This window comes from Otolemur garnettii, unplaced genomic scaffold, assembly GCF_000181295.1.
Source record: "Otolemur garnettii isolate 467f Iridium unplaced genomic scaffold, OtoGar3 scaffold00017, whole genome shotgun sequence".
Classification (NCBI taxonomy): Eukaryota; Metazoa; Chordata; class Mammalia; order Primates; family Galagidae; genus Otolemur; species Otolemur garnettii.
Window position 1 is genome coordinate 2451577 of NW_003852412.1, and position 24919 is coordinate 2476495.

Sequence of the window (24919 nt, forward strand, 5' to 3'; positions counted from 1 at the left end):
AAAAAAAAAAAAAAAGTTCCTCTTAGATAATTCAGTGCTAAAAATAATTAGGTCTTAATTAAACTCAGGACTAAAAATCTCACAGTCAATTTCTGTTTCCAGAGTGATTAACTTGGTTTTCTTTGCTTCAAACAAATACATTCTTTCCTCTAGAGGTAGAGGTAGAGGTATTTAAGTCTGATTTATGATATAGTTTAACTCCCCTTAGGGCATAAAGGGAAAAGTCCACATGAAATTTATTTTGCAAATTCTTTTTTTAATACAAGTTTTTAAATTCAACACCTAATTACTCACTTATATCCTGGTGGGCCCACCTCACTCATATGTTAATATAGGCATCCTTCACCAAGCCCAGCATATGTGCCTGTGTTTTATGTAAATCAATATACATGCATATAGGAAGTTTGATTTTAAAAATCAAAAAGAAATCCTTTTTCTTTTCTTTTAAAAAGAAATCCTTTTTAAAAACAAATCTCAAGGTAGGATAAAAAAATCATATTTTAAAGTTAAGGCCCCTCTTGTAAATTAAAAGTCTTTCCTAGTTTATCTAGTGTTTTTTTTTTTTTTTTAGGGACTTGTGAAGTTGCATGATCATAGCTCATTGTAACCTTCAATTGACAGCTTCAAGTCATCCTCCTGCCTCAGCCTCCCAAAATGCTGGGATTACAGCCGCTGTGCCTATTTATTTATTTTGAGACAGAGTCTCACTGCCACCCTCGGTAGAGCACCATGGCATTACAGCTCCCAGCAACCTCAAACTCTTGGGCTTAAGCAATTCTCTAGCCTCAGCCTCCCAAGTAGCACTACAGGTGCCCACCACAATGGCCTGGCTATTTTCTTGTTGCAGTTGTCATTGCTGCTTAGAAGGCCCGGGCCAGGTTCAAACCTGCCAGCCTCAGTGCATGTGGCCATAATCACTGTGCTATGGGCACTGAGCCCCTATTTTGTTTTTAAACTAGAATTTTGGTGTGCTCCTTTGGTTTTTGGTGAAGCATGACATACCTGATTGAATTTTTTATTTTTTTTTTGTCTCAAATTCTCACTTTGCTATTCTGGGCTACAGTGTCATGGCCTTAGCCTAGCTCACAGCAATCTCAAACTCCTGGGCTCAAGCGAACTTTCTGCTTCAGCCTCTGAGGTAGCTGGGACTATAGGCACCATCACAACATCCAGCTAATTTTTTCTATAATTTCATGTAGATAAGAGGTCAGAAAAGACATTTTAAGAAATTCAACTCTTTTGTATTGATGTTGGTATGTAGTTGCTGTGAAATAATCTTGTCAGGACCTCTTAGACACCTGTTGAATCTCTGGCCAAGAGGAAAGTTAACAAGCATTGTAATTTCTTCTCTCAAAAAAGGGAAATTGGATGGCTGGAAATAGACTGGGAAAAACAATTTTCAGGCCAGGCCCAGGGGCTCACTCCTGTACTCCTAGCACTTTGGGAGGCCAAGGTAGGTGGATTGCTTGAGCTCATGAGTTTAAGACTAGCCTGATCAAAAGCAAGAACCCGTCTCTATTAAAAATAGAAAAACTGAGACAAGAGAATCACTTGAGGCCAAGAGTTAGAGGTGGCTGTGAGTTATGAGGCCACGGCATTCTACCCAGGGTGACAGATTGAGACTCTGTCTTAAAACAAAACAATTTTAACTATATATCTTTCTTTATCTTTTGAATTTTTAATTCCACGTATTACCTATTCAAAACTATTTTTTGTGAAAATAAAAGGTCTGTAGTCTCCTGCTTAAGGTTTATGTTCTGAAAAAAATATGGTTTAATGAATAAAGGACATAGTTAAGTACTACACATAGTGTGTTAAGTCTCAGGTATACTTTTTTTTAACATTCATTTTATCCCTCGGATAAATTATACATTTGGTGGTTTTTTTGGAGACAGAGTTTCACTATGTCACCCTTGGAAGAGTCACAGTTCACAGCAACTCAAACTCTTGGGCTCAAGTGATTCTCTTGCCTTAGCCTCCTAAGTAGCTGGGACTACAGGTGCCCGCCACAACGCCTGGCTATTTTTTGTTGCAGTTGTCATTGTTGTTTAGCTGGCCCAACCTGCCAGCCTTGGTGTATATGGCTGGCGTCATAACCACTCACTGTGCTATGGGTGCAGAACCTTTTTTTTTTTTTGAAACAGAGTTTCAAGCTATCACCCTGGGTAGAATGCTATGGTATCTCAGCTCACAGCAACCTCAAACTCTTGGGCTAAAGCCATCCTCTTGTGTCAACCTCCTGAGTAGCTGTGGCTATAGGCACCTGCCACCATGAAAAAAAAAAGTTTACTGGCAGGAATTCTACTTCTGGTAGAATAATGAGGTTGGCAAATGCTATCCCCACAAATACCTGGACAATTGTCAGAACCAGTCATTTAAGGGCTCTGGAAAATTGACCAAAGGCAGACAAAGTGCAAAGTGCTTATTTATGAAAAACAGCAAAACCTCAGGTAGGAGCTCCCATTCCCATTTCTCCCCAGGCTCCAATGCTGTGGAGGTTTTACCAGGGTGGGGCTGGCTATGGAGACTAGCAGCTTCACTGTCAAAAGGGGTTGACTTGATCTAGAGCAAAGGACAGAAAATAACACCCAGTAATGTGGTCAATAAAAGTAGCAAATTTGGCTGGGTGCGGCGGCTCATGACTGTAATCCTAGCACTCTGGGAAGCTGAGGGGATGTGGATTATCTGAGCTCAGGAGTTAAAGACAAGCCTGAGCAAGTGTGAGACCCCCATCTCTACTAAAAATAGAAAAATTAGCCAGGCATGGTGGTGGGCACCAGTAGTCCCAGCCATTGAGGAAGCTAGGGCAGGAGAATTACTTGAGCCCAAGAGTTTGAGGTTTGTGTGAGCTATGATGCCACTGCACTCTACCCAGAGTGACAGAGTGAGACTGTCTCTCAAAAAACAAACAAACAAACAAAATGAAAATAGGAAACGGGTGGTGAACGTCCACAATTCTGCTTATCTTAGGTTTGGTTCTGGCTGGAAGTGCCAGACTCATTTATATATCCAGCAGTAAGAGAACAATAAGGAGGCTTGACAAGCTGTCCACTCCTCTCTGGCTGCCCAGCAGTTTGCTTGCATGTATGAAGGACATCCCAGAGGTCCTAGTAAGAAGTAAAACCTGGGACAGATTTGAAAATTGCCTCACTTTTAAGTGAAGATATTTGCAGATTATGTTTCCGACAAAGGTTTAATAACCAGAATTCACAGAGAACTCAAACGTATTAGCAAGAAAAGAACAAGTGATCCCATCTCAAGGTGGGCAAGGGACTTGAAGAGAAACTTCTCTGAAGAAGAGAGGCACACAGCCTACAGACATATGAAAAAAGGCTCATCATCCTTAATCATCAGAGAAATGCAAATCAAAACCACTTTGAGATATCATCTAACTCCGGTAAGATTAGCCCATATCACAAAATCCCCAAACCAGAGAAGTTGGCATGGATGTGGAGAAAAGGGAACACTTCTACACTGCTGGTGGGAATGCAAACTAATACGTTCCTTTTGGAAAGATGTTTGGAGAACACATAGAGAACTAAAAATAGACCTGCTGTTTGATCCTACAATTCTTCTACTAGGTATATATCCAGAAGACCAAAAAATCACACTATAACAAAGATATTTATACCAGAATGTTTATTACAGCCCAATTCATAATTGCTAAGTCATGGAAGAATCCATGAATTGATCAATAAATTGTGGTATATATACACCATGGAATATTATGCAGCCTTAAGGAAAGATGGAGACTTTACCTCTTTCATGTTTACATGAATGGAGCTGGAACCTATTCTTCTTAGCAAAGTATCTCAAGAATGGAAGAAAAAGTATCCAATGTACTCAGCCCTACTATGAAACTAATTTATAGCTTTCATAGGAAAGCTATAACTCAATTATAGCCCAAGAATATGGGGAAAAGAGAGATGGAGGGGAGGGGAGGGGGGAGGATGGATGGATGGAGGGTGATTGGTGGGATCACGCCTATGGTTCATCTTACAAGGGTACATGTGAAACTTACTAAATGTAGAATATAAATGTCCTAACACAATAACTAAGAAAATGTCATGAAGGCTATGTTGACCAGTTTGATGAAAATATTTCACATGGTATATAAAACCAGCACATTGTACCCCATGATTGCATTAATATAACACAGCTATGATTTAATTTAAAAAAAAAAAGAAAAAAAGAGAAAATTGCCTCACTTTTAAGTGTACTCAAGAATCCACATAAAAATCTATTACCAAGGTTTGAAAACCTATTGACTTGAGATGGTTTTGGCACAGCCTCAGACCAATCAGTAGCTGATTACCAGGTTATGTAGACAGAGGAGCAATACCTAGGAAGCAAGTTAGAACTTTTTAAAAACTTAGCAGGGACATTATGGTCACATATCACAAAAGGGACAGATTCAGGTATCGGTTTATTGCCCTTTGGTTCCAAATTCACCCTGGATTGTCAGTTCTGTGAAAATGAATCTGGGCTATTTGTGTATTTTCTTTTGCCAGATGGCACAATGTTACACTTTGTCGGTAGAGGGCACTAAAGAATCATTACAACAGAAAACGATTTTCCTGTTTCAGATGTCCTTTCACTGGGCAGCTCCTGTAGAATGCAGTTTGATCAGGGTACAGCTCGTGCAGTGTACGTGGTTGACCACCACCATGCTGCTGTGGCATGGGCAGCTTTTCCAGGGCTAGGATATTACTTGGCATGTCATACAAGGACATAAAATTCTTGAACAACAACACTATCAACCTCAGTAAGATTTACAAAACGCACCAGGCAACACTAGTAGAATATGCTTTTCAAGTGTACACAAAAGAACAACCTCCAAGGTAGAACATATGCTGGGCCATTAAAAAAGTCTCATATGTTTAAAAGAGTTAAAATTATTCATAGTATATTTTTTAATAAAAAATTATAAATTGGGTGGCACCTGTGGCTCAGTGAGTGGGTGGCAGGTTCAAACTTGGCCCTGGCTGAACTGCAACCAAAAAATAGCCGGGCATTGTGGCGGGCACCTGTAGTCCCAGCTACTCGGGAGGCTGAAATAAGAGAATCGCTTAAGCCCAGAAGTTGAAGGCTGCTGTGAGCTATGTGATGCCATAGCACTCTACCAAGGGCAACAAAGTGAGACTCTGTCTCTACAAAAAAAAAAAAAAAAAAAATTATAAATCAATAACAGAGAGAAATATAGCTTTGTATCCTGATGCTTCTGCTGAGACACCTACCTCTAAACAGCTTCACCCAACACTCTAAATGGAGTATTATTTCTTACTGTGCTCAGAGGAATTAGAAAACAAAAGTTCTCAATAACATAAACTTCCACCTTGAAAAACTAGAGGAGCAAATTAAGCCCAAGTTAAGGAGTAGCAAGGAAATAATATCAAAGTAGAAATCAATAAAAAAGAAAACAGAAAACTAATAATAGAGAAAATTATGAAACTAAAAGTTGCTTATTTGAGGCCTGCCACAGTGGCTCATACCTATAATCCTAGTACTCTGGGAGGCTGAGGTGTGTGGATTGCTTGAGCTCAGGAGTTAGAGACCAGACTGAGCAAGACTGAGATCCCGTCTTTAAAAATAGCTAGGCGTTGTGGCAGGTGCCTATAGTCCCAGCTACTAGAGAGGCTGAGGCAAGAGGATTATTTGAGCCCAGGAGTTTGAGGTTGCTGTGAGTTATGATGTCACTGCACTCTACCCAGGATTGACAAAGTGAGGCTCTGTTTCAAAAAAAAAAAAAAGTTGCTTATTTGAAAAGAGTAACAAACTTGATAAATCTTTAGCTAGGCCAAAGAGGAAAAAGAAGGCATGAATTACCAATATCAAGATTAAAATAGGGAATATTATGACTGACCGTCTAGAAATTGAAAGAATAACATGGTATCATTTCGAAGCTTTTGCCACCAAATTATAAATTGCATATTTACATATAAATTATATATTTGCAACATATAATAAACATTACATACCATGATCATGTAGACTTTATCAATTTATTTCTTAACTTATTTATTTGAAACAAAGTCTTACCCTGTGGCCCAGGCTAGAGTGCCATGGTATCAGCCTAGCTCGCAGCAACCTGAAACTCGTGGGTTCAAGAAAACCTCCTGCCTCAGCTTACTGAGCAGCTGGAACTACAGGCATCTGCCACGATGCCTGGGTAATTTTTTTATTTTTGGTAGAGGTGTGATCTTGCTTTTGCTCAGGCTAGTCTTGAACTTTGGAGCTCTAACAATCCACACAGTCCTTGGCCTCCTTGAGTGCTAGATTTATAGGTGTAAGCCACTGTGCCTGGCCCCAGGCTTATCCTTTTGCAGGCATTTCTAGTCATTTGCAACCTTCAGTCCAGCAGTGATAAATTTTAAGAATTCTGGACCTCACTTGGGCTCTCATACCTTTCTGCCTTTGTATATTCCACATGCTCAGTGCATAGAACGGAGTATGTAAAATACATATTTGTTCAAGATTCAGCTCAAGCAACATCTTTTTTAGTAAGTCTTCCATTAGAACTAAGTTTAGGGTCAGGGTTGGTGGCTCAACCTATAAGCCTAGCTGGGTTTTGTGGCGTACATCTGTAGTACCAGCGACTAGAGAATGTGAGGCAAGAATTTGTTTGAGCCCAAGTGTTTGAGGTTGCTGTGAGCTATGATGTCACAACATTCTACCCAGGGCAACAGAGTGAGTCTCTGTCTAAAAAACAAAACAAAAAGACAAAATGGAGTTTAAGTGACTCTTTTATGTTTTTATAATTCCCCTTAATTTGTCCCTAGGGTAATAGTTTTCAAATGTTTTGGTCTTTGGATGCCTTTACACTCTTAAGAATTATTAATTATTGCAGACCCTGAAAAACTTTTTAACTTATGGGTCATCTATCCATATTTACATATTAGTAATTAAACCTGAGATAGTTGATATTTTGAAACTCATTAAAGATAAGGAGTTGAAAAATGAATAACAATTTTTATAGCCTTTTCAGATAATCGTAGGTATTCTTCCTTGACACCACCCCAAACTTATTGAAATCTTTTAGTCTATTCTGCATGTGCAACAATCTATTAAATTTTGTAATAGTACTCACTGGTCATTTGGAAAATAGTTGTTCATTGAGTTGGAGGCATCATCCAAATGTTGACACATTTTATTGCATGATGTCAAATATACATTTATTCATGTATCAGTGGTGATTTTAGCAGAAAAGTCTTTAAGTACGGGAAGACTATTAAGCTTAATGTAACATACAGGTTTAATAAAACTTGGATTTTTGCCTAAAAACATCAATTACACAAGTGCTTTTTTCTGGAGATAACTATCCTATTAGGGCATACAGTAGCAGTAGTTTCCAATTTTTTTACATATTTAAAAGATGTGTATGCTAGGGTGAAGATTGGGTAAAATTAATACAATTTTTACTCCTTCCACTCCCTTTTTAAAATTTCAGATAAATAAGAGATTACAAACAATTAGGTTACAATGTTTGTGTTGTTAGGTGAGGTTCCTGTTGTTGTGTCCCACTCCCAGGAGGTGTTCAGTATACCCTTACACTGGGCCCATTAGGTGAGAACTCACCTGTCAAAGACATTCTTTAAGTGAAACTGATTTATTTTAAAATCTTAAAGAATAAACAATACAATGAGTACAGTTTGGGCCACTGCCTTGATTGTTGCTATTCAAGACAGAAATGTAATCTTTTATACCATCAGTATAAATGTTAACAGTGTGATTAAAGGTCAACAAACTTGACCCACCAAGAAGATTCGGGGTCCTTTAGGGATCTGGGGAGGGCTCTTTGGGGCCAGCTGCCCTAGATTAAGATACTGCAATTTGACTCTTATTAGGTTCCAAGTTTTGTTTTTTTTTTGAGATGGAGTCTCAAGCTGTCACCCTGGGTTAGAGTGCCAGGGCATCACAGCTCACAGCAACCTCCAACTCCTGGGCTTAAGTGATTCTCTTGCCTCAGCCTCCAAAGTAGCTGGGACTACAGGTGCCTGCCACAACTCAGCCATTTTTCAGTTGTAGTTGCCATTGCTGTTTGGCAGGCCCAAGCTGGATTTGAACCTGCCAGCTCTGGTGTATGTGGCCAGCATCTTAGCCTCTTGAGCTACAGGCACTGAGTCTAGGTTCTAATTTATGTGGAGGTCCCTCTTTTTTTTATATTATGTGGCCCTCGGTAGAGTGCCATGGCCTCACAGGAACCTCAAATTCTTAGGCTCAAGGGATTCTCTTGCCTCACCTCAGCCTCCCAAGTAGGTGGGACTACAGGGGCCCACCACAAGGCCCAGTTTGTTGGTTTTTTTTTTTTTGCAGTTGATGTTGTGTAGCTGGCCTGTGTCAGAGTTTGAACCTACCACGCTCGGTGTATATGGCTGGTACCATAACCACATATGCTATGGATGCTGAGCCTATGTGACCTTGTCTAATAGTGTCTGGGACAAGGAGATGCCAGTAGCTCAGTTGGCAGGGTGCCAGCCACATATGCCAAGGGTGGTGGGTTCGAATCCGGCTTGGGCCTGCTAAACAATAACTGCAACCCACTGCCCCCCCCCCCCAATAGCCGGGCGTTGTGGCACCTGTAGTCCCAGCTACTTGGGAGGTTGAGGCAAGAGAATCGCTTAAGCCCAAGAGTTTAAGGTTGCTGTGATCTGTGATGCTGGCCACAGCTTCAGACTCTGTCTCAAAAATAAATAAATAAAATAAAAAATAAATGGGCAGCACCTGTGGCTCAGTGGGTAGGGCGCGGGCCCCATATACCGAGGGTGGTGGGTTCAAACCCTGCCCTGGCCAAACTGTAACAAAAAAATAGCTGCGCGTTGTGATGGGCGTCTATGGTCCTGACTTCTCGGGAGGCTGAGGCAAGAGAATTGCCTAAGCCCAGGAGTTTGAGGTTGCTATGAGCTGTGATACGATAGCACTCTACCGAGGGCGACAAAGTGAGACTTTGTCTCTAAAATAAAGTGTCTGGGACATAATAATACCTGTGGAATGGGCGAAAAAATAACAAGAGTCTTCCTAAGTCTTTCCTTTAATTCAATCTGCACCTACACATTTTGTAAAATTTTTGAAGTTTTTCCCAAGTAGGACACCTGCCAATTCCAAAACTAGTTGGGGCGGAGGAGCTGCGTCTTTACGATAATGTCACTCTTGGGCCAGGCGCGGGCGGTGGCTCAGGCCTGTAATCCTAGCACCCCGGGAGGCCAAGGCGGGCGGATTGCCTAAACTCACGAGTTCGACACCAGCTTGAGCCAGAACGAGCCTTCCCCTCTAAAAAGTAGCAGGGCGTTGTGGCGGGCGCCTGTAGTCCCAGCTACTTGGGAGGCTGAACCAAGAGAATCGCTTGAGCCCAAGAGTTTGAGGTTGCTGTGAGGTATGACGCCACAGCACTCTATTGAGGACAACAAACTGAGGCTCTGTCTCAAAAAAAAAAAAAATCTGCAGCTCTTCATTTCTCTTTTACAGCCCCCACCAGCAGGGCAGGCGGCCGGACTTCCCAGTCCGGCTGAGAGTGCAAACTGGAAAAAGTTGAGTCTCCCACACTGACAGGAGAAGAATTTCGTCGGGTTTGAGGGAAAACTAAAACAAGGAAAAAATTCTAGGTTGACAGTAAAAGCTACGGCTAACGTCCCAGAGACCCTTTTAGAGCCTGAGGCCACAGTCGCGCGAGACCGGCCTGGTTGCCCGGGCGACGCTTCCGGCCGGCGCGCGCAGCCCCAGGAGCAGCGGAGTTGCGAAATCGGCGGCTAGACCTGCCCGGCGCCGTGCACTGGCCCGCGGGAGCGCGCTCGGGGCCGCGCGTTTTCCGCTTTCCCGGCTCGGTCGCTGACGCGTCGTAGACGTTGGGGAGCGGGAAGGCAGCGACAGCGGGATCAGGATGAACAGCGGCGGCGGCTTCGGGTTGGGCTTAGGCTTCGGCCTCACCCCTACGGCGGTGATTCAGGTGACGAATCTGTCGTCGGCCGTGACCAGCGAGCAGATGCGTACGCTTTTTTCCTTCCTAGGAGAAATCGAGGAGCTGCGGCTCTACCCCCCGGAGTAAGTGCTGGAGCTCGGTGGGGGAGGGGCGCGGGCGCCATACAGACCTCGGGAACCGCGGCGCGGGCGCGCGGGGCCTGTCACGTGACCACCGGCTTACCTTGGTGCCCATGTTTGATAAGGGCACCGGTGCCCCGCGGGTCTGCTCTTCCTATTTGTCGGGCTTTGCGGGTTAACCTTTGCAACGAGCTCTGACAAAAGATACAGGGCAGTTGCCTTTTCGGAGTCTCCGGGACTGGTGTTCGCTGCCAGGTCTTCGAATTCAGTGCCCCTCCGCCCCCAACTTAAGATGGCCGCAGGTGGGCCCAGAGTAGTCCTCATGGCAAAAGCTTGCTAGCATTTCTGCATTCTGAAATTCGCAGGAACTGCGCCTGAGCAGCTGTCCGGTTTTTAAGGCCTAAGTGTCAGGCCGTTACTGCTGAGGAGAAAGCCTGAGGCTCATGACAAAGATGGGATTAGGGGTGTATTTGCACCCCAGGGCGGTTTCGCAAACTTAGCGTAGCATCTTGGTTTATCCGAGCCCAGCCACGTTCTTAAAGATCACCGGTTTTTGGTAATAGATTAAATATTCCTTCTCGAAGGTCACAGTGTCCCACACCTTTCAGAAATGGTGTAAGTCTGTGTAGGTTTATCCTTGTTTTGAACTTTCTGAAGTCTCGATCTTGGCTGGCATTCACAGGTCGCAGCTTTTTCCCAAATAGTGTATTTCGAGGTGGTTTAATGTTTTCCCACGTACAATGTTATTTCCTCAAAAAACTTGTAAGGGCTTTGCCGGTTCATATTCATGTTCGCATAAATCTCTCTTTTTAAAAAAAGGTTTTAAGATCTTAATAGCTTCCGTTTTTTGTTCATTATCCTTTGAAGGGATGGGTATTTGTTGCCATATATATATATACACACACATATATATATTTAAACTTGCTTTGGATTTATCTTATAGTGATGCCTATAGACTTATTTTTCTTTAATTTTCTTATAAGTTATGGCAGTGCTACTGCATAGATAAATACAAGTTAATTTGGATATTAAAATTTTACTTTTAAGTTTTTTCTCTACTTTTGATTTTGAAATATTTCATGCATACAGAAAAGTTGAAAGATGATAACATAGACCATCCATGTTCCCTCCACCTGCATTTTCCCATTTTTTGTAACAGTTGATGATGAATGTTTTCTGTTATCCTAATAAAGTTTTTTTTTTCTTTTGAGCAGGTATATGTAAATGGTCTCCTTCCTTTTAAAGCTACAAGTAACCCATTTCGTTATCTCATTTAATCCAGAACAGCTCCCAGGACCTTAAAAAAAAAATCTTTCATGATACATTTTGTCTTGTATAATAACTCATAGTCTTGAGTTTATATGGATTGTTTCTTCATTATGAGATTCAAGTAATATTTTTTTGGAAGAATACTGCATATGTGCACACGCATACATTGTGATCAATTAGCCGTGGCATTATAGCTTTGAATATCTTTAACTTTTGAAAATACTTTCAGCTATCTCAATTTAAGTACTTACAACATTTCTGAATAATGGAGAAGTATTTGGAGAAGTGCTGGTATCCTTCAGGAATCACAGTCAATCAGTAAAATATTTTGTACACAAACCTTTGCAAACTAACTTTGTTTTCCAGGTTGTGGTAGTAAGTATCTCATAGATAGAAAACAAATATATCAGAATATTCTTATTTATTTATTTATTTATTTTTGAGACAGAGTCTATCTCAAAATCTTTGGGCTCAAGTGATCCTCTGCTTCAGCCTCCTAATTAGCTGGGACTACAGGCTCCTGTCATGACACTCAGCTAGTTTTTCTATTTTTTGTAGAGCTCTTGCTGTGACTGGTCTCCAGCTCCTGAACCCAAGCCATCCACTTACCTTGGCCTGCCAGAGTGCTAGGATTATAGGCCTGAGCCACCACACATCTATATCAGAATATTCTTAATTAGTAACAATACTATTTATATGGTGGACACCTGAGTTTGAGTGAGACTATGTTGCCAGTTACTGACACTTAGTAATGGGCTGTTTTTTTTTTTTTTAAATACTAGAGTTACTAGAGTTTTATCAAAGAGAATATGAAGCTCTTATGGGTATGGAACATTAAAATGGAGTTAGTTGGTCACAAATAGTAATACATTTCTCAAATTTGTGGCATAAATGTAACATATATAGGCCAGCAAAATCCTAATGTTTAAAGGATTTATTTAACAAATCCTAACGTTTTTCCATAAGAGTAACATTAGATCCCTTATTCTTGTTCTGCAGCAATACTGACATGCTTTATTAACAGATTTTCTGCTTTGTAATGACATTGTCATTACTTGGTCCTATGTTTTTGCAAATTTGGGCTTAAATGGATAAAATGCAATAGTAGTATGTTGTATTGGGAATTGTTTTGCAGTGTCACATAAACTATTTCATAATTAATCTTTAGAAACTGAGCAGAAATTCAGTTGTTTTAAAATTGGAAATATGTGGGTTAGGCTTGGTGGTTCACACCTGTAGTCCTAGCACTCTGGGAGGCCAAGGTGGATGGATTGCTTGAGCTTGGGAGTTGGAGATCAGTCTGAGCAAGAGCAAGTCATTGTCATTGAAAATACCTGGACATGGTACCTGGGTGTTATGGTGGTGGGCGTCTTAGTCCCAGCTGCTTGGGAGGCTGACACAAGTACTATAAACTATGACACCTGGCAGTCTACTAAGGGTGACAAAGTAAAACTCTTTCAAAAAAAAAAATTCATGGAAACATTCTTGTTTGTAATTTGTCATCCCTTTTTGTGCTACCAGTTAATAAGTATCCAGAATTACTGTTTAAACCTTTTGCACAATAAATCTTACAGGTGATGAAAACACTTTTTACACAAGTAAGAAATGTGGTTTTTATTCAGTAAATTTTTTATTGGAAGTATAATTTACATATAGAAAAAGTGCACATAAGTGTACAGCTTGATGAACTTTTGCGAGGTAAATATTCCTGTGTAACCAGCACACTGAGCAGGATTATCTGCACCCTGGAAGTTCCTTGTGTCTACCTTCAACTGCCCAATGCCCAAAGGGTGACCCTGTCCTGATTTCTAATACCAGAGATTTTTACCTGTGTTAATTTCTTTGCATCCTGGTTTCCTTCACTTTTCTGGTCCTAAGAAAGAGAGAGAAAGAAAGATAAGATGAATTAACCTACTTGTTTAAGTTTACTTAGTAAAAAAAATTAATATAACCAGAACAGGTACTTTATAGAAAACAGAAAAAGAAGTACCCCTTATAATTCTACTATGTCAAAACCTCTCTCCATTTCCAGGTATTTCCCTCTAGTCCTTCTTATATGCATTTATTGTAATACAGTGTAAACAAAAGAATCCTCCCGCTGTGACTGTAAACTCCTCATTTAACCTCTAGTGAGCATTTTTTTTATATTGCCCTCCTCCTTTTTTTTTGAGACGGAGTCTTACTTTGTCACCCTCCGTAGAGTGCTGTGGTGTTACAGCTCACAGCAACCTCCAACTCTTGGGCTTAAGCAATTCTTTTGCCTCAGCCTCCCAAGTAGCTGGGCTATAGGCCCCTGCCACAACGCCCAAGTTTTTGTTGTTGTTGTTGTTTTTGTTGCAGTTATCATGGCAGTTTTGTTCTCTTAGCTGGCCGGGGCTGAGTTTGAACCTGCCACCCTCGGTCTATGGAACCAGCACCTTACCCACTGAGCCACAGGTGCCACCCTTTTGTATTGCTTTTTACAGTAATACTTAAAGACTAATGTGTGTTCTAAGTGTGTTGTGATTCTATTGTTGGATATTTTGGGTGCTTTTTTTTGCATTATAAATTAGTCCATTTTAGCTAGAAACTTTTGGAAGTGTGTATTTATGATTGCTATGATTGGAGGGCATACTGGTATTTAGTAGGTGTCAGCAATTCATAAGAAGGTGAAGCCCAGTGGAAAAACCTTGCTATATAAATAATGTGACTATTAATTAATATTTTATACTAAAACTATATACTTTGCTCATGTTGTGGATTATATCCTTTTTGATAAATGTGCCAAAGGATTTATGTTAATGTATTAATGAAATATTGGACAATTTATTATCACATTGACTTTTTTCTTTCTTTCTTTTTTTTTTTGAGTGCTAGGATTATAGGCATGAGCCACTGTGCCTGGCCTCACATTGACTTTTAAAAATATTGACAGGGCCATAGCTATGTTCAGTGAAAAACAAACTAGGCTGGGTGAGGGGGCTCATGCCTGTAATCCTTGTACTCTGGGAGGCTGATGGGGGTGGATTGCCTGAGTTTATGAGTTTGAGACTAGCCAGAGCAAGAGGATTACTTGAGCCCAAGAGTTTTAGGTTACTGTGAGCTATGATGCCATGGCACTCTACCCAGGGTAACAAAGTGAGACTCTGTCTCAAAAAAAGAAAATGAAAAAGAAAAAGATAAACAAAATAAATTATTTAACAGATGCTCAAAAAGTTGGTTCTTTGGTTTCTGCATTTACTACCCAAAGAGAAAGTCTAATTTTTCTTTGAAAAATGGTAAAATTTTATATTTAAAGAAATAAATGGCTTGGCACCTGTGGCTCAAGTGGCTAAGGCGCCAGCCACATACACCTAAGGTGGTGGATTCGAGTCCAACCCAGGCCTGCCAAACAACAATGATGGCTGCAACCAAAAAATAGCCGGGCGTTGTGGCAGGCGCCTGTGGTCCCAGCTACTTGGGAGGCTGAGGCAGGAGACTTGCTTGAGCCCAGGAGTTGGAGGTTGCTGTGAGCTGTGATGCCATGCCACTCTACCCAGGGGAATTGCTTGAGGCTCTGTCTCAAAAAAGAAAAGAAACAAATGAGGTCAAACTAAAATCTGTTAAATTTGAGTGTGCTACTAGCTAGACCCAATAGGATATGTAATGCTTGTTTAAAAATGAAAACTGTAGATCAGAATTACAATTTAAGTTGACAGTCCTATTTAATTAAAAAAGTAAGTCTTTTTGATAGTTTTGGATATTCTAGAGAGAAAGTAAATACAGTAGAATTTTCGTAGTTGATCACCTGTTTAAGTTGACCCGGTTTTCATAAAACCAGATGTGCACCACGTGTATGTATCTGTCAGTCTAGTGGGCTTAGTTCATTATGTTGACCAGTTTGTCACAGTCCCTTGGGTGATCAACAGAGGCTCTACTGTATAAAATTTGGAAGACATACTGATTTATTAATAAGTGCATATTTGTTTGCTGGGCTGTTCATTATCTGCATGTAGGTTTGGCACTGTATCATATTTTAGTCTGTGTTTAAAATAAAATAGTGTTATAGCCCTGTGCAGTGGCTCACACCTATAATCCTAGCACTCTGGGAGGCCATGGCAGGAGGATCTCTCAGGAGTTCAAAACCAGCTTGAGCAAGAGTGAGAACCCTGTCTCTACGAAAAATACAAAAAATTAGCTGGGCATAGTGGTGGTGTGCACCTATTCTTCTGGCTACTTGGAAACTGAGGGAGGAGGATTGCTTGAACTCAGGAGTTTGAGGTTGCAGTTAGCTATTGTGACACATTTACACTCTATCTCCAAAAAATGTGTTACTATCTCTCCTGAAAAGTTCAAATATTTTTGTAAAGTAAAATATGTTAGCTTGTACTCTGTATTTTAAGGGAGGTAATTGGAAGTAAAGATTAAGAAAATTACATAAAGCAGTTTAATGGGTGTCAGCTATCCACGCCTCCATTATGCAGGGTGTCCCCAAAATCACCCAAATTGTAGCTACAGAATTTTACAAAATATTTGGTATGTGTGTATTGGCTATCTCTTCGTAAAAAATTGTAATGAATGTTTTATAAATAAAGGTACCTTTTTTTTTTTTTTTTTGAGACAGCGCCTCAAGCTGTCCCCCTGGGTAGAGTGCCGTGGCATTACAGCTCACAGCAACCTCCAACTCCTGGGCTCAAGCGAGTCTCCTGCCTCCGCCTCCCAAGTAGCTGGGACCACAGGCGCCCGCCACAGCGCCCGGCTTTTTTTTGGTTGCAGCCGTCATTGTTGTTTGGCAGATCCAGGCTGGGGATTCGAACCCGCCACCTTAGGTGTACGTGGCTGGCGCCTTAGCCGGTTGAGCTATAGGCGCCGAGCCTAAATAAAGGTACCTTTAGCTAAAATTTCCCATTTCTAGTGTGTATCACAACTTTGTCGGTGACTTTTAGGACACCCTCTAATGCCATTCAGAACAGACCAACATTTTTTCTTTCTTTTTTTTTTTCTTTAATTGGAGACAGCTTTCCACTCTGTTGCCCCAGGCTAGAGTGCCATGGTATCAGCCTTGCCCACAGCAGCCTCAGACTCATGGGTTCATACAAGCTGTTCATTTGGCTATGAAGTCTGGCTATGATGTCCTCTAACTTTTTTTGAATGGCAATTCCGATTTTCTTCAAAGCTCAGCTTTCAGGTAAGCTGTCTTAAAATACAATAGTGATTAGGTACCCCTCCTACAGGTGCTTTTGTACAAGGCCATAACAATATTTTATTCTAAACATAGATTAATCATTGATCCTCCTGCCTCAGCCTCCCAGGCATCTTGGACTAGAGGTGCCCACCACAGTGCCCGGCTGATTTTTCTATTTTTTGTGGAGATGGAGTCTGTCCCTTGTTCAGGCTGGTCTTGATTTCCTGAGCTTAAGCTATCCTCTGCTTCATCCTTCAAGTACTGGGATTATACACATGAGCCACCATGCTGGCCTCAGACCAACTTTTTAAAATCAGTTTCTAAGCTTTTCAAATCTTGGTGGCATGTTTTCTTATGTAGTTGCTTTGCAAATTAGGTACAGATTTCCTCCTATTCCTGTGGATGTTTTAAATTTGAAATGAAGTAGGTTTCAACTAGGGTTATTTAAAAATGTGATTTTAGTTTTCAATAGTGATTATTTAGGTTTGTATTCTTTCACAAAAGGATCTTTCAGTTTAGGAAATGTAGTTTCAGTGATGGCTTGTCAGGTTCTTAAAGATTTCAGGGCTGTGGGGCAGCACCTGTGACTCAGTGGGTAGCGTGCTGGCCCCATATACCAAGGGTGGCGGGTTTGAACCTAGGCCCAGCCAAACTTCAACAACAACCAAAAAAATAGCTGGGTGTTGTCGCGGGCACCTGTAGTCCCAGCTACTTCGGAGGCTGAGGCAAGATAATCGCTTAAACCCAGGAGTTGGAAGTTGCTGTGAGCTGTGATGCCACAGCACTCTACTAAGGGCGATAAAGTGAGACTCTGTCTCTTAAAAAAAAAAAAAGATTTCAGGGCTAAAGAGTATTCTTTTTTTACCCCTCACTTAGTAAGTGCCATGGTGTCATAGCTCACAGCAACCTCAAACTCTTGGGCTCCAGGGATTCTCTTGCTTCAGCCTCCCAAGTAGCTGGGACTATAGGTGCCTGCCACAGTGTCTGGCTATTTTTATAGATGAGGTCTGCTCTGGCTCAGGCTGGTCTCAAACCTGTGAGCTCAGGCAGTCAACCTGACTTGGCCTCCCAGAGTGCTAAGATTACACGTGTGAGCCACGTAGAGGCATGAGCCTGGCCTAAAAGAGTATTCCTATTGCAATTGATAGGGCTTTAGTAGGTTAGTGTAATCATTTTTTTTGGTAGCACAGGACAGAAACAGTGTTACCCAATCTAGCTCAAGAAGAGACATTATTTATTAAAAAGAGATTTCATTAAATTGAAAAATAAAGATTATGGTATTGCTAGGCCCTCCTGGGCAGTAGGACTGGGAACCAGAAAGGTACCAGCAATTAAGGTGACTGTTTTTGCTCTCTAGAGCAGGTGTCCTCAAACTACGGCCCATAGGCCACAAACAGCCCGCCTAGGACATTTATCCACCCTGCTGCCTGTCCTGCTTAGCAGCCAACTGACTAGTCCTGGGGCCCGCAGTCTGGCCCTCCAACGGTCTGAGGGACAGTGAACTGGCCCCGTGTTTAAAAAGTTTGAGGACTCCTGCTCTAGAGTATTTGTTAGCTCAGTTTTTTTTTTCTCCTGTGTATCTGACCCAAGGCAATTCTAAGTCACTTTCCAGTGTGGTAGAGAGAATCTGATTGTTCTGAGCTCATTTGGTTAAGCCTGACTGCTCAAATTATAGTTTGCTATAATGAAATGGGCCCTTATGACAGGCTTCATTAGTTGTGGCTAGAGAAGTTTATAAGATCTGTCGAAGATTTGAAGATTTCACATAAGGAAACTGATAAGGCCTGTGTTGAAGTTGTGCAGAAAGTCTTGATAACACATGTAGGAGGAGTACCTAATCACTATGGTATTTTAAAATGGCTTACCTGAAAGCTGAGCCTTGAAGAAACAGGAATTGCCATTCAAAAAGGGAGTTAGAGGACATCATAGCCAGACTTCATAGCTAAATGGAACAACTTGTATGAAGACCCAGATGTTCATCCAAATGTTCATCCTGTGTTCTTAGAAGCACAAGTATTTTGTATGCCTGGATTTTGGGGTATATTCAGATGATAAAGCAAGAACAGAAGATTGCCATTAAGCTATGGAGTGACATGATGGAAATTTAGGGTTAGGAGAATTGCTGTGGGAGCCTTTGTAGAAGACCATTCATTAATAAAGGGTTGAGGTTGGATGCAGTTTGGTTAGGAGCCAGTTAGTAATCCAGATGAGAAATGATGAGAGTGTGAGTTAAGGCACGGATAGTCAGAAAGATAAAAAATTAATGTGATAAATATTTGGGAGATACTCTCAGCAGGATTTGTGAATCAGTTGGATATGGGGAACAAAAAGATCAAGAATGATTTATGTCAGGATAGGCAGGGTTTTGGAAATAACCCCAAATCTCAGTAGTTTGACAAAACAGATTATTTTTTACACAAGGTTGATTGAGGTAGGAACTCATTGGGATCACTCACTCTGGGATGAAGCTGATGAATCAGCTCATCTTTTGAATGTTGGTGGTCACTGTGGCAGAGGAAAAGAGCCAAACAATGGCTCTTTAGGTATCTTCAGAATAGTGACACAACAGTTCTCATATTTCATTGGTCAAAGCAAGTTATATGGCTGCACCTAACTTAAAGGAACAGAAAATGGAATGAACCCAGAAGGAACTTTGGAAATATTTGGTGAGCAGCACTAATGATACTAGTGATGAGATGCCTTTCACTGAGACAAAAAATATAGGATAAAGGTCAGGGGTTGGTAAGGAAGGAGTGTGATGTTTGTATTCTGGACTTACTGTGTTAAGGGGTTGACCCTGGTAACCATGAAGGTGTAGTACTCCTGCAGGCACTTATTAAATCTGGGGGTGTTAGAGCTCAAGAGAAGAATGCCTAAGAGATTGGAAATTTGGTAATGAAAAGGTGGTGAATTAAATCTGGATGGGATATATTTATCTCAGTGATAATATATTAAATGCTTTGCCTCAGATGTTGGATTGGATAAGAGGGAGATTAAGAGAGAGATTTTTGGTGAGAGCTGGTATGAATCCTAAGTTCCATGGTTTCAGGCAGAAGTGAATTGAGTTGAGTGTCAAAGAGGTAGAGGTCTTTTTGCCAACTTTAATTAACCTTACTAACAAATGCTTTGTATTATCACTGTGTTTGGTTAATAGCATAAAATATTTAACTATTATTAATGTGGTTATTCTACATGATTTTTAAAGATGGATTTGTTGCTATATGTGAGGAATTACAAAGACTTTAAAAAATAACTAGTATTTGTGCCATTATTAATTACATAGCATATCAAAGTGATTTTAAAGTTCTTTATTATTTGAATAATTATGGTTGGCATGAGATTTGGAATTAGGTGATTAGATGTTTTAGATCACCGTTAAGATAGGATTTTATTAGACAGAAAGGGATACAGAATGAGTAAAAAGCACCAGAGCTTCTGGCAAAGGGGACAACCCACCTTGGAAATCTTCCTGATTAGGTTTTATTATATCTTAACTTTTGCCATTTACTTGTTCTGGGATTGTGGTCACTTTCTTTGACCTGTTTTGCAAACTAAAGTAAATTACTGTTGCACAAGTCACATATTTTTTAAGTGATCTCTCCTTTTTTTTAAAGAATGAAGACTAGTAATGTTTCAAAATGATTGTATATTTATTTTACAGATGATATATATATTTAGTTTGGGTCCTTTTTCTTTTTTTTGCTAAAGACAATTATAGATCTTTTTTTTTTTTTTTTTTTGAGACAGAACCTCAAGCTATCCCCCTGGGTAGAAAGCCGCAGCTCACAGCAACCTCCAACTCCTGGGCTCAAGCGAGTCTCCTGCCTCAGCCTTCCAAGTAGCTGGGACCACAGGCGCCCGCCGCCACAACGCCCGGCTATTTTTTGGTTGCAGCCATCATTGTTGTTTGGCGGGTCCGGGCTGGATTCGAACCTGCCACCTTAGGTGTATGTGGCTGGCGCCTTAGCCACTTGAGCCACAATTATAGATCTTAATGAAAAAGGATTATGGATGGGTTGACAAGATGATTTGCCTATGAAGCTAGTATATTTTGGAGTCCAACAAGATGAATTCACGTTAGGAAAAGTTCCTTTCTGTTGTGCTGTCTCTGGTTCCTTCTTACTGTAAACCTAGACTGAACTGAATCAAGAAAGACTAAAGTTTATACTGTTTTCCATTTAAATATATGAAATTTTATTTGTAAGATTTTGTATCTGGACAATCACATTGTTCAGCTTAAAGCAGTCTGGGCAAATGAGCTTAATTTTAATTACATATCTGATTGTTTTTAAGATTGTTGTGAAGTTTTGGGTGATTTAAATGCTGGAAATCATGTTTAGGAAGAGTTGGAGTAGTTATAAAATTTAGAGGAATTGGAGCAAAAGATGATGTACTGATTATCTTTGCTATTAATGTTTCACTCAGATTAAGGACAGATTAATTTTGAGTTTCAAGTTTTACAAATAAGGGTATAGGTTGCCTTCTGTCTTGGCAGACAAGTCACCATTAAATGACTAAATTTTGCTATTTTGTCTTAATGATCCTTAGCAGCAAAAATTCTTTAATTATGTAAAAACTAAATTTGAAATGAAAATAGCAAAACCAAGCAAATGTTTATTAGTCCAATTGTTTTCTTTTTGTTTTGCAGCAACGCACCTCTTGCTTTTTCCTCCAAAGTATGTTATGTTAAGTTTCGTGACCCATCAAGTGTTGGTGTGGCCCAGCATCTAACTAACACGGTTTTTATTGACAGAGCTCTGATAGTTGTTCCTTGTGCAGAAGGTTGGTATCTCACATGTTTTTTTCCCATTGTTTTAATCTGTGTCCTGTGTGTTACTGCCTTTGGCTTCCTAGAAATTGGCAAGTAGGCAGTTGTGTGTGTGTGTGTCTGACAGAGAGAATGAAATTTGGGGAAGGAAACAATTTTAAAAGTTCATAAATTATTTGGCTTCTCTGGTTTGCTTTGACTTTCTATAGTCAGTTTGTAGACTATAAAGAAGTCTTTCTAAAATTAAAAAAATTAGTAAGTTGATATGGGAAATTATTTTAAAGGACAAATAAGCAAGCATTTACTTTACATGTTCAGTACTAATACTATTACAAATTAAAACATTTGCACACATTTTTCCAAATTCAGACTAAATGATATTTTAAAAGTTTGTAATTTTTTACTTTCAAGTACCTCTTAAGGTAATTTACCTTAATTGTTACTGTGGGACCATTATTTTATACTCAGTGCAATTGTTTACTGTGAAATTAGAATTTACTTTTTTCTTTCATTGGCTTTTTGTACGTAGAGGGTCCAAAAAAAAAGAAAAAAGAGCCTCCATCAAGGAATTAGTTGTTGAAGATAAGAACAAAGGTCTCATAGTTACTTGTTAAATTTTATGACTTAAACTGTTTTAAGAACTAACTATTACTAATATTCTTTAGTAACTTGTATTTACAGAACTACTCACATATAATAAGCTATGCTAAATTTTGACAGTTCTGGTGTATAATTTTATTCAGAAGGATTATGGCGTGTGTACATGGATTTTAGAATTGGATTATTGTAAATTTAAATGTCCTTAAAATAGATTTTCTCTGGTGGATGATGGTAATTGTTTTATAGCATAAAAGTTTACCTGCAACAGTTTAATGGTATTTCATGTGTAATTTTTAAACCCTCTTTTCATGGCCAGGTCAGTATTAAAATATTAATAACTTAGTAGGTAATAAGCTATCCACTATACTTTGCTGTAGTTACATAGTTTTATGCTTATTTCAGAGTTCCTATTCTGGGATGTCAAAAACATTACAAATACAGTGAGTTCCAGGCTAGTGTTTTTGAAGTCCTAGAATAGGACATTCTGGATTTTTTTGGACAAATTTTCCCATGCTTGGGGTTAAAGTAGTTAGAGTAAATAAAAATGAATTAAAGTTAATTATTTGCTAAATATATCTCTACCTGCTGATCTATAAGGGTACAGCGAGCCTAAAATTAGGGAGTTTTTTGAAAGGAGCTAGGTAATCATTTAGTTGTACATACTTTGTATTGGAATTTCATACCGAGAAACTGCATGGGAAAAAAATTAAATAGAAGGTTTATTAAACTGGAATATTAATTATATCAGAAAATTATACCTCCAGTAGCACTAGATCTGTTACTATGTTAGCTCATACTGAATTTTATCAGTGTTGCTTGGTTAGAACCTTGCTATAGTCCCATAGAATCTTTCATAGATTGAGAAGGTCTGACTGTGCTTTGTTACAAATATTCAAGACTTTGGACATGTAGAGGTCTCTTTTATTGTTTATTTGATATGGAGTGAATAAATGCACATTCAGATATAGCTTTTAATATTTTTAATATTACCATTTTGAGAAAAAACATTATTTTTGAACATGAAAATTTAAGCATACCTTTATTTCAATGTAGTTTGAAGTAAGTAAAGTTTAGAACACTAACCTATAAAATTATAGGAATTACAAATCAGAAACATATTTTTCATTAGTTGTATTAAATACAACAGAGGTGTATCTGTTGTATTAGGTATAGATAGTACCTGAAGAATTTGTTAAAAGTCTGATTATTCACTGCAAGCAAAGGAATAATGCATTGTTTTACTAAAAATAGCAGAGTGATTTTGAAATAATGAGAGGAAGGGATTCTAGTAAATTAAGTTCCGTAAGAGGAGATGTACTGTGGTGCTGTAAGCAGTCTTCATTTCACTGACTGCATCCTTTCCTTGATGTTATACAAACAGCATCATGACATAAATAAAAAGAACCTTAGAAAAAAGTTTTTAAAGTTTTTTTCATTTTTTTTAATTTGCTGCTTTTTTGACAGTAATGTAAGAGGAACATAAACTGTAAAAGTAATGTTTGATGTGTAACAGGTTTGTGCATATTAAGCATTAATCCTTGTTAATAAAACATACCATGTCAAAATAAAATATACATTCATTATTCTTGTCTAAATATGACCTTTTTTGTTGTTACGTGCATTTCAGATTTCTTTTTATAAATGTTAACACTTGGAAAAAGATAAGTTCAAACATAACAAGGGTGTCAGCCTAATCATCAGTCATAACTTTATGTCCACATTTTCTGGTAGATGGATTTTGACTATTAATTTGGTTTTGTATGTTTTCTCTATGTGATATTTGTGCATTATTAGATGACTAGACTGGCCAAGGCAGACCTGTTACACTTGCCTGAGTTAGGCATTGTTTGCCATGCCACTAAACCTGCCGTCAAGTGAAACCTTCATTGGGGAAATGAGATCGAAGTCTGAACCGCAGAAGATGGACGCCCTGTCTCTGTTTTTTATTGTTTTACTTTACTTTCATTTCTTTTTCTTTATTTTGTCCCCCTTTTTTGTTTTTGTTTTTGTTTTTGTTTTGTTAAATCTCTTTCACTTTAACTTGTGAGCTGGTTTTCCAGTTTTTGTAAATGGTATTCCATTAAGGGTTCATAACATGTTTCAAATTATATTGGGAGATGATTAGCAGAGCTCAATGTTAAGATAAATTAAATTTTCATACAATAAATTAGGATACAGTGATGTGAAGCTCTTTGTGAGTCTAAATTGGTGTTTATGCATGATTAGGGACATATTCTTGAAACATTACAACACTGGTAATAATCAATCTTAGGAACAGTTTCTGATCTCAAAGCAACATTTTGTAGTTTTTTTCCAAGTCTACATCTCTCATAAAAACCAGTTGAAAACTTCTAATTTTTATCCTTCCCCCAGGAATTTTAGGCAAGCAAAGTCACTGAGGAAAATAAGTAAATTTGTTATGTAATCTGGAAGTAAGAGAGAAGAGCCTTTCACTTTCGTGATGGTTATTCATCATGGAACTTATTTCCTTAAGAAGTTTTGTTGCCCATGTGGGGAATGGATATTTGAGAAACTGTTGATTATTTATTTGTGTGCGTGTTTTTGTTTGCTTGAATTTTTTTGTTGAAAATTCTTCAAAGATTATCAGCTTCTAAATGGATTTTTGAGATTAGGACTAATACTTAAATACTGTGAGAGATGCTGTTTTCCTCTCAGTTGTTTTTGAGGAGTGCAGTTTGGGAAAAATGCTAATTGCTTATTTCATACTTTTATACACTGATAGCATTTGTTGGATAAATTTGATCTAGTAAGGTAACACCAATGGAACTTTTGCTTAAAGTACCTCAAATGATAATTAGAATAAGAAACATTGTTGTGCTTACAGTTATAGATTCATTTTATTATTCTCAGAAAGGCAGTGAGAGTCCAACAATCTACTGATAACTTTTATTTAAGCTAGAAGTGAAAGACTTCATAATACTAAGTAATTAATTAACTTTTGGCCTATGTTGAATATCCCTTTATTTGTGTGATCCTTCTACACTGCCTTCAGTGGATAGATTTGCTTATTAATTGGCAAGTAATATTAAATTTGGAATATTTTCAGATTGGAACTCTTTTTTTTTTTTTTTTTTTTTTGGGGCATG

At 39.1% G+C, this 24919-nt stretch overlaps 1 protein-coding gene across 9 annotated transcripts in view; it reads left to right on the top strand.

Annotated features, from left to right (window-relative positions):
• Window positions 1-6516: 6516 nt before the first annotated feature.
• The window catches only part of SREK1 (splicing regulatory glutamic acid and lysine rich protein 1), a 53790-nt gene continuing 35387 nt past the window's right edge, over window positions 6517-24919 (top strand). For 4 of the 9 annotated variants that reach the window (XM_003785880.3, XM_023510888.1, XM_023510889.1 and 1 more), the window contains exons 1-2: window positions 9762-10035; window positions 21093-21226. In XM_003785880.3, the coding sequence (XP_003785928.1) occupies window positions 9875-10035; window positions 21093-21226 (295 nt within the window). In that variant the 5' untranslated portion in view covers window positions 9762-9874. Of the gene's footprint in view, window positions 6523-9720; window positions 9728-9754; window positions 10036-16317; window positions 16448-21092; window positions 21227-24919 lie in introns of those variants that run through there. The other 5 variants (XM_023510891.1, XM_023510894.1, XM_023510892.1 and 2 more) reach the window with 4 other exon arrangements.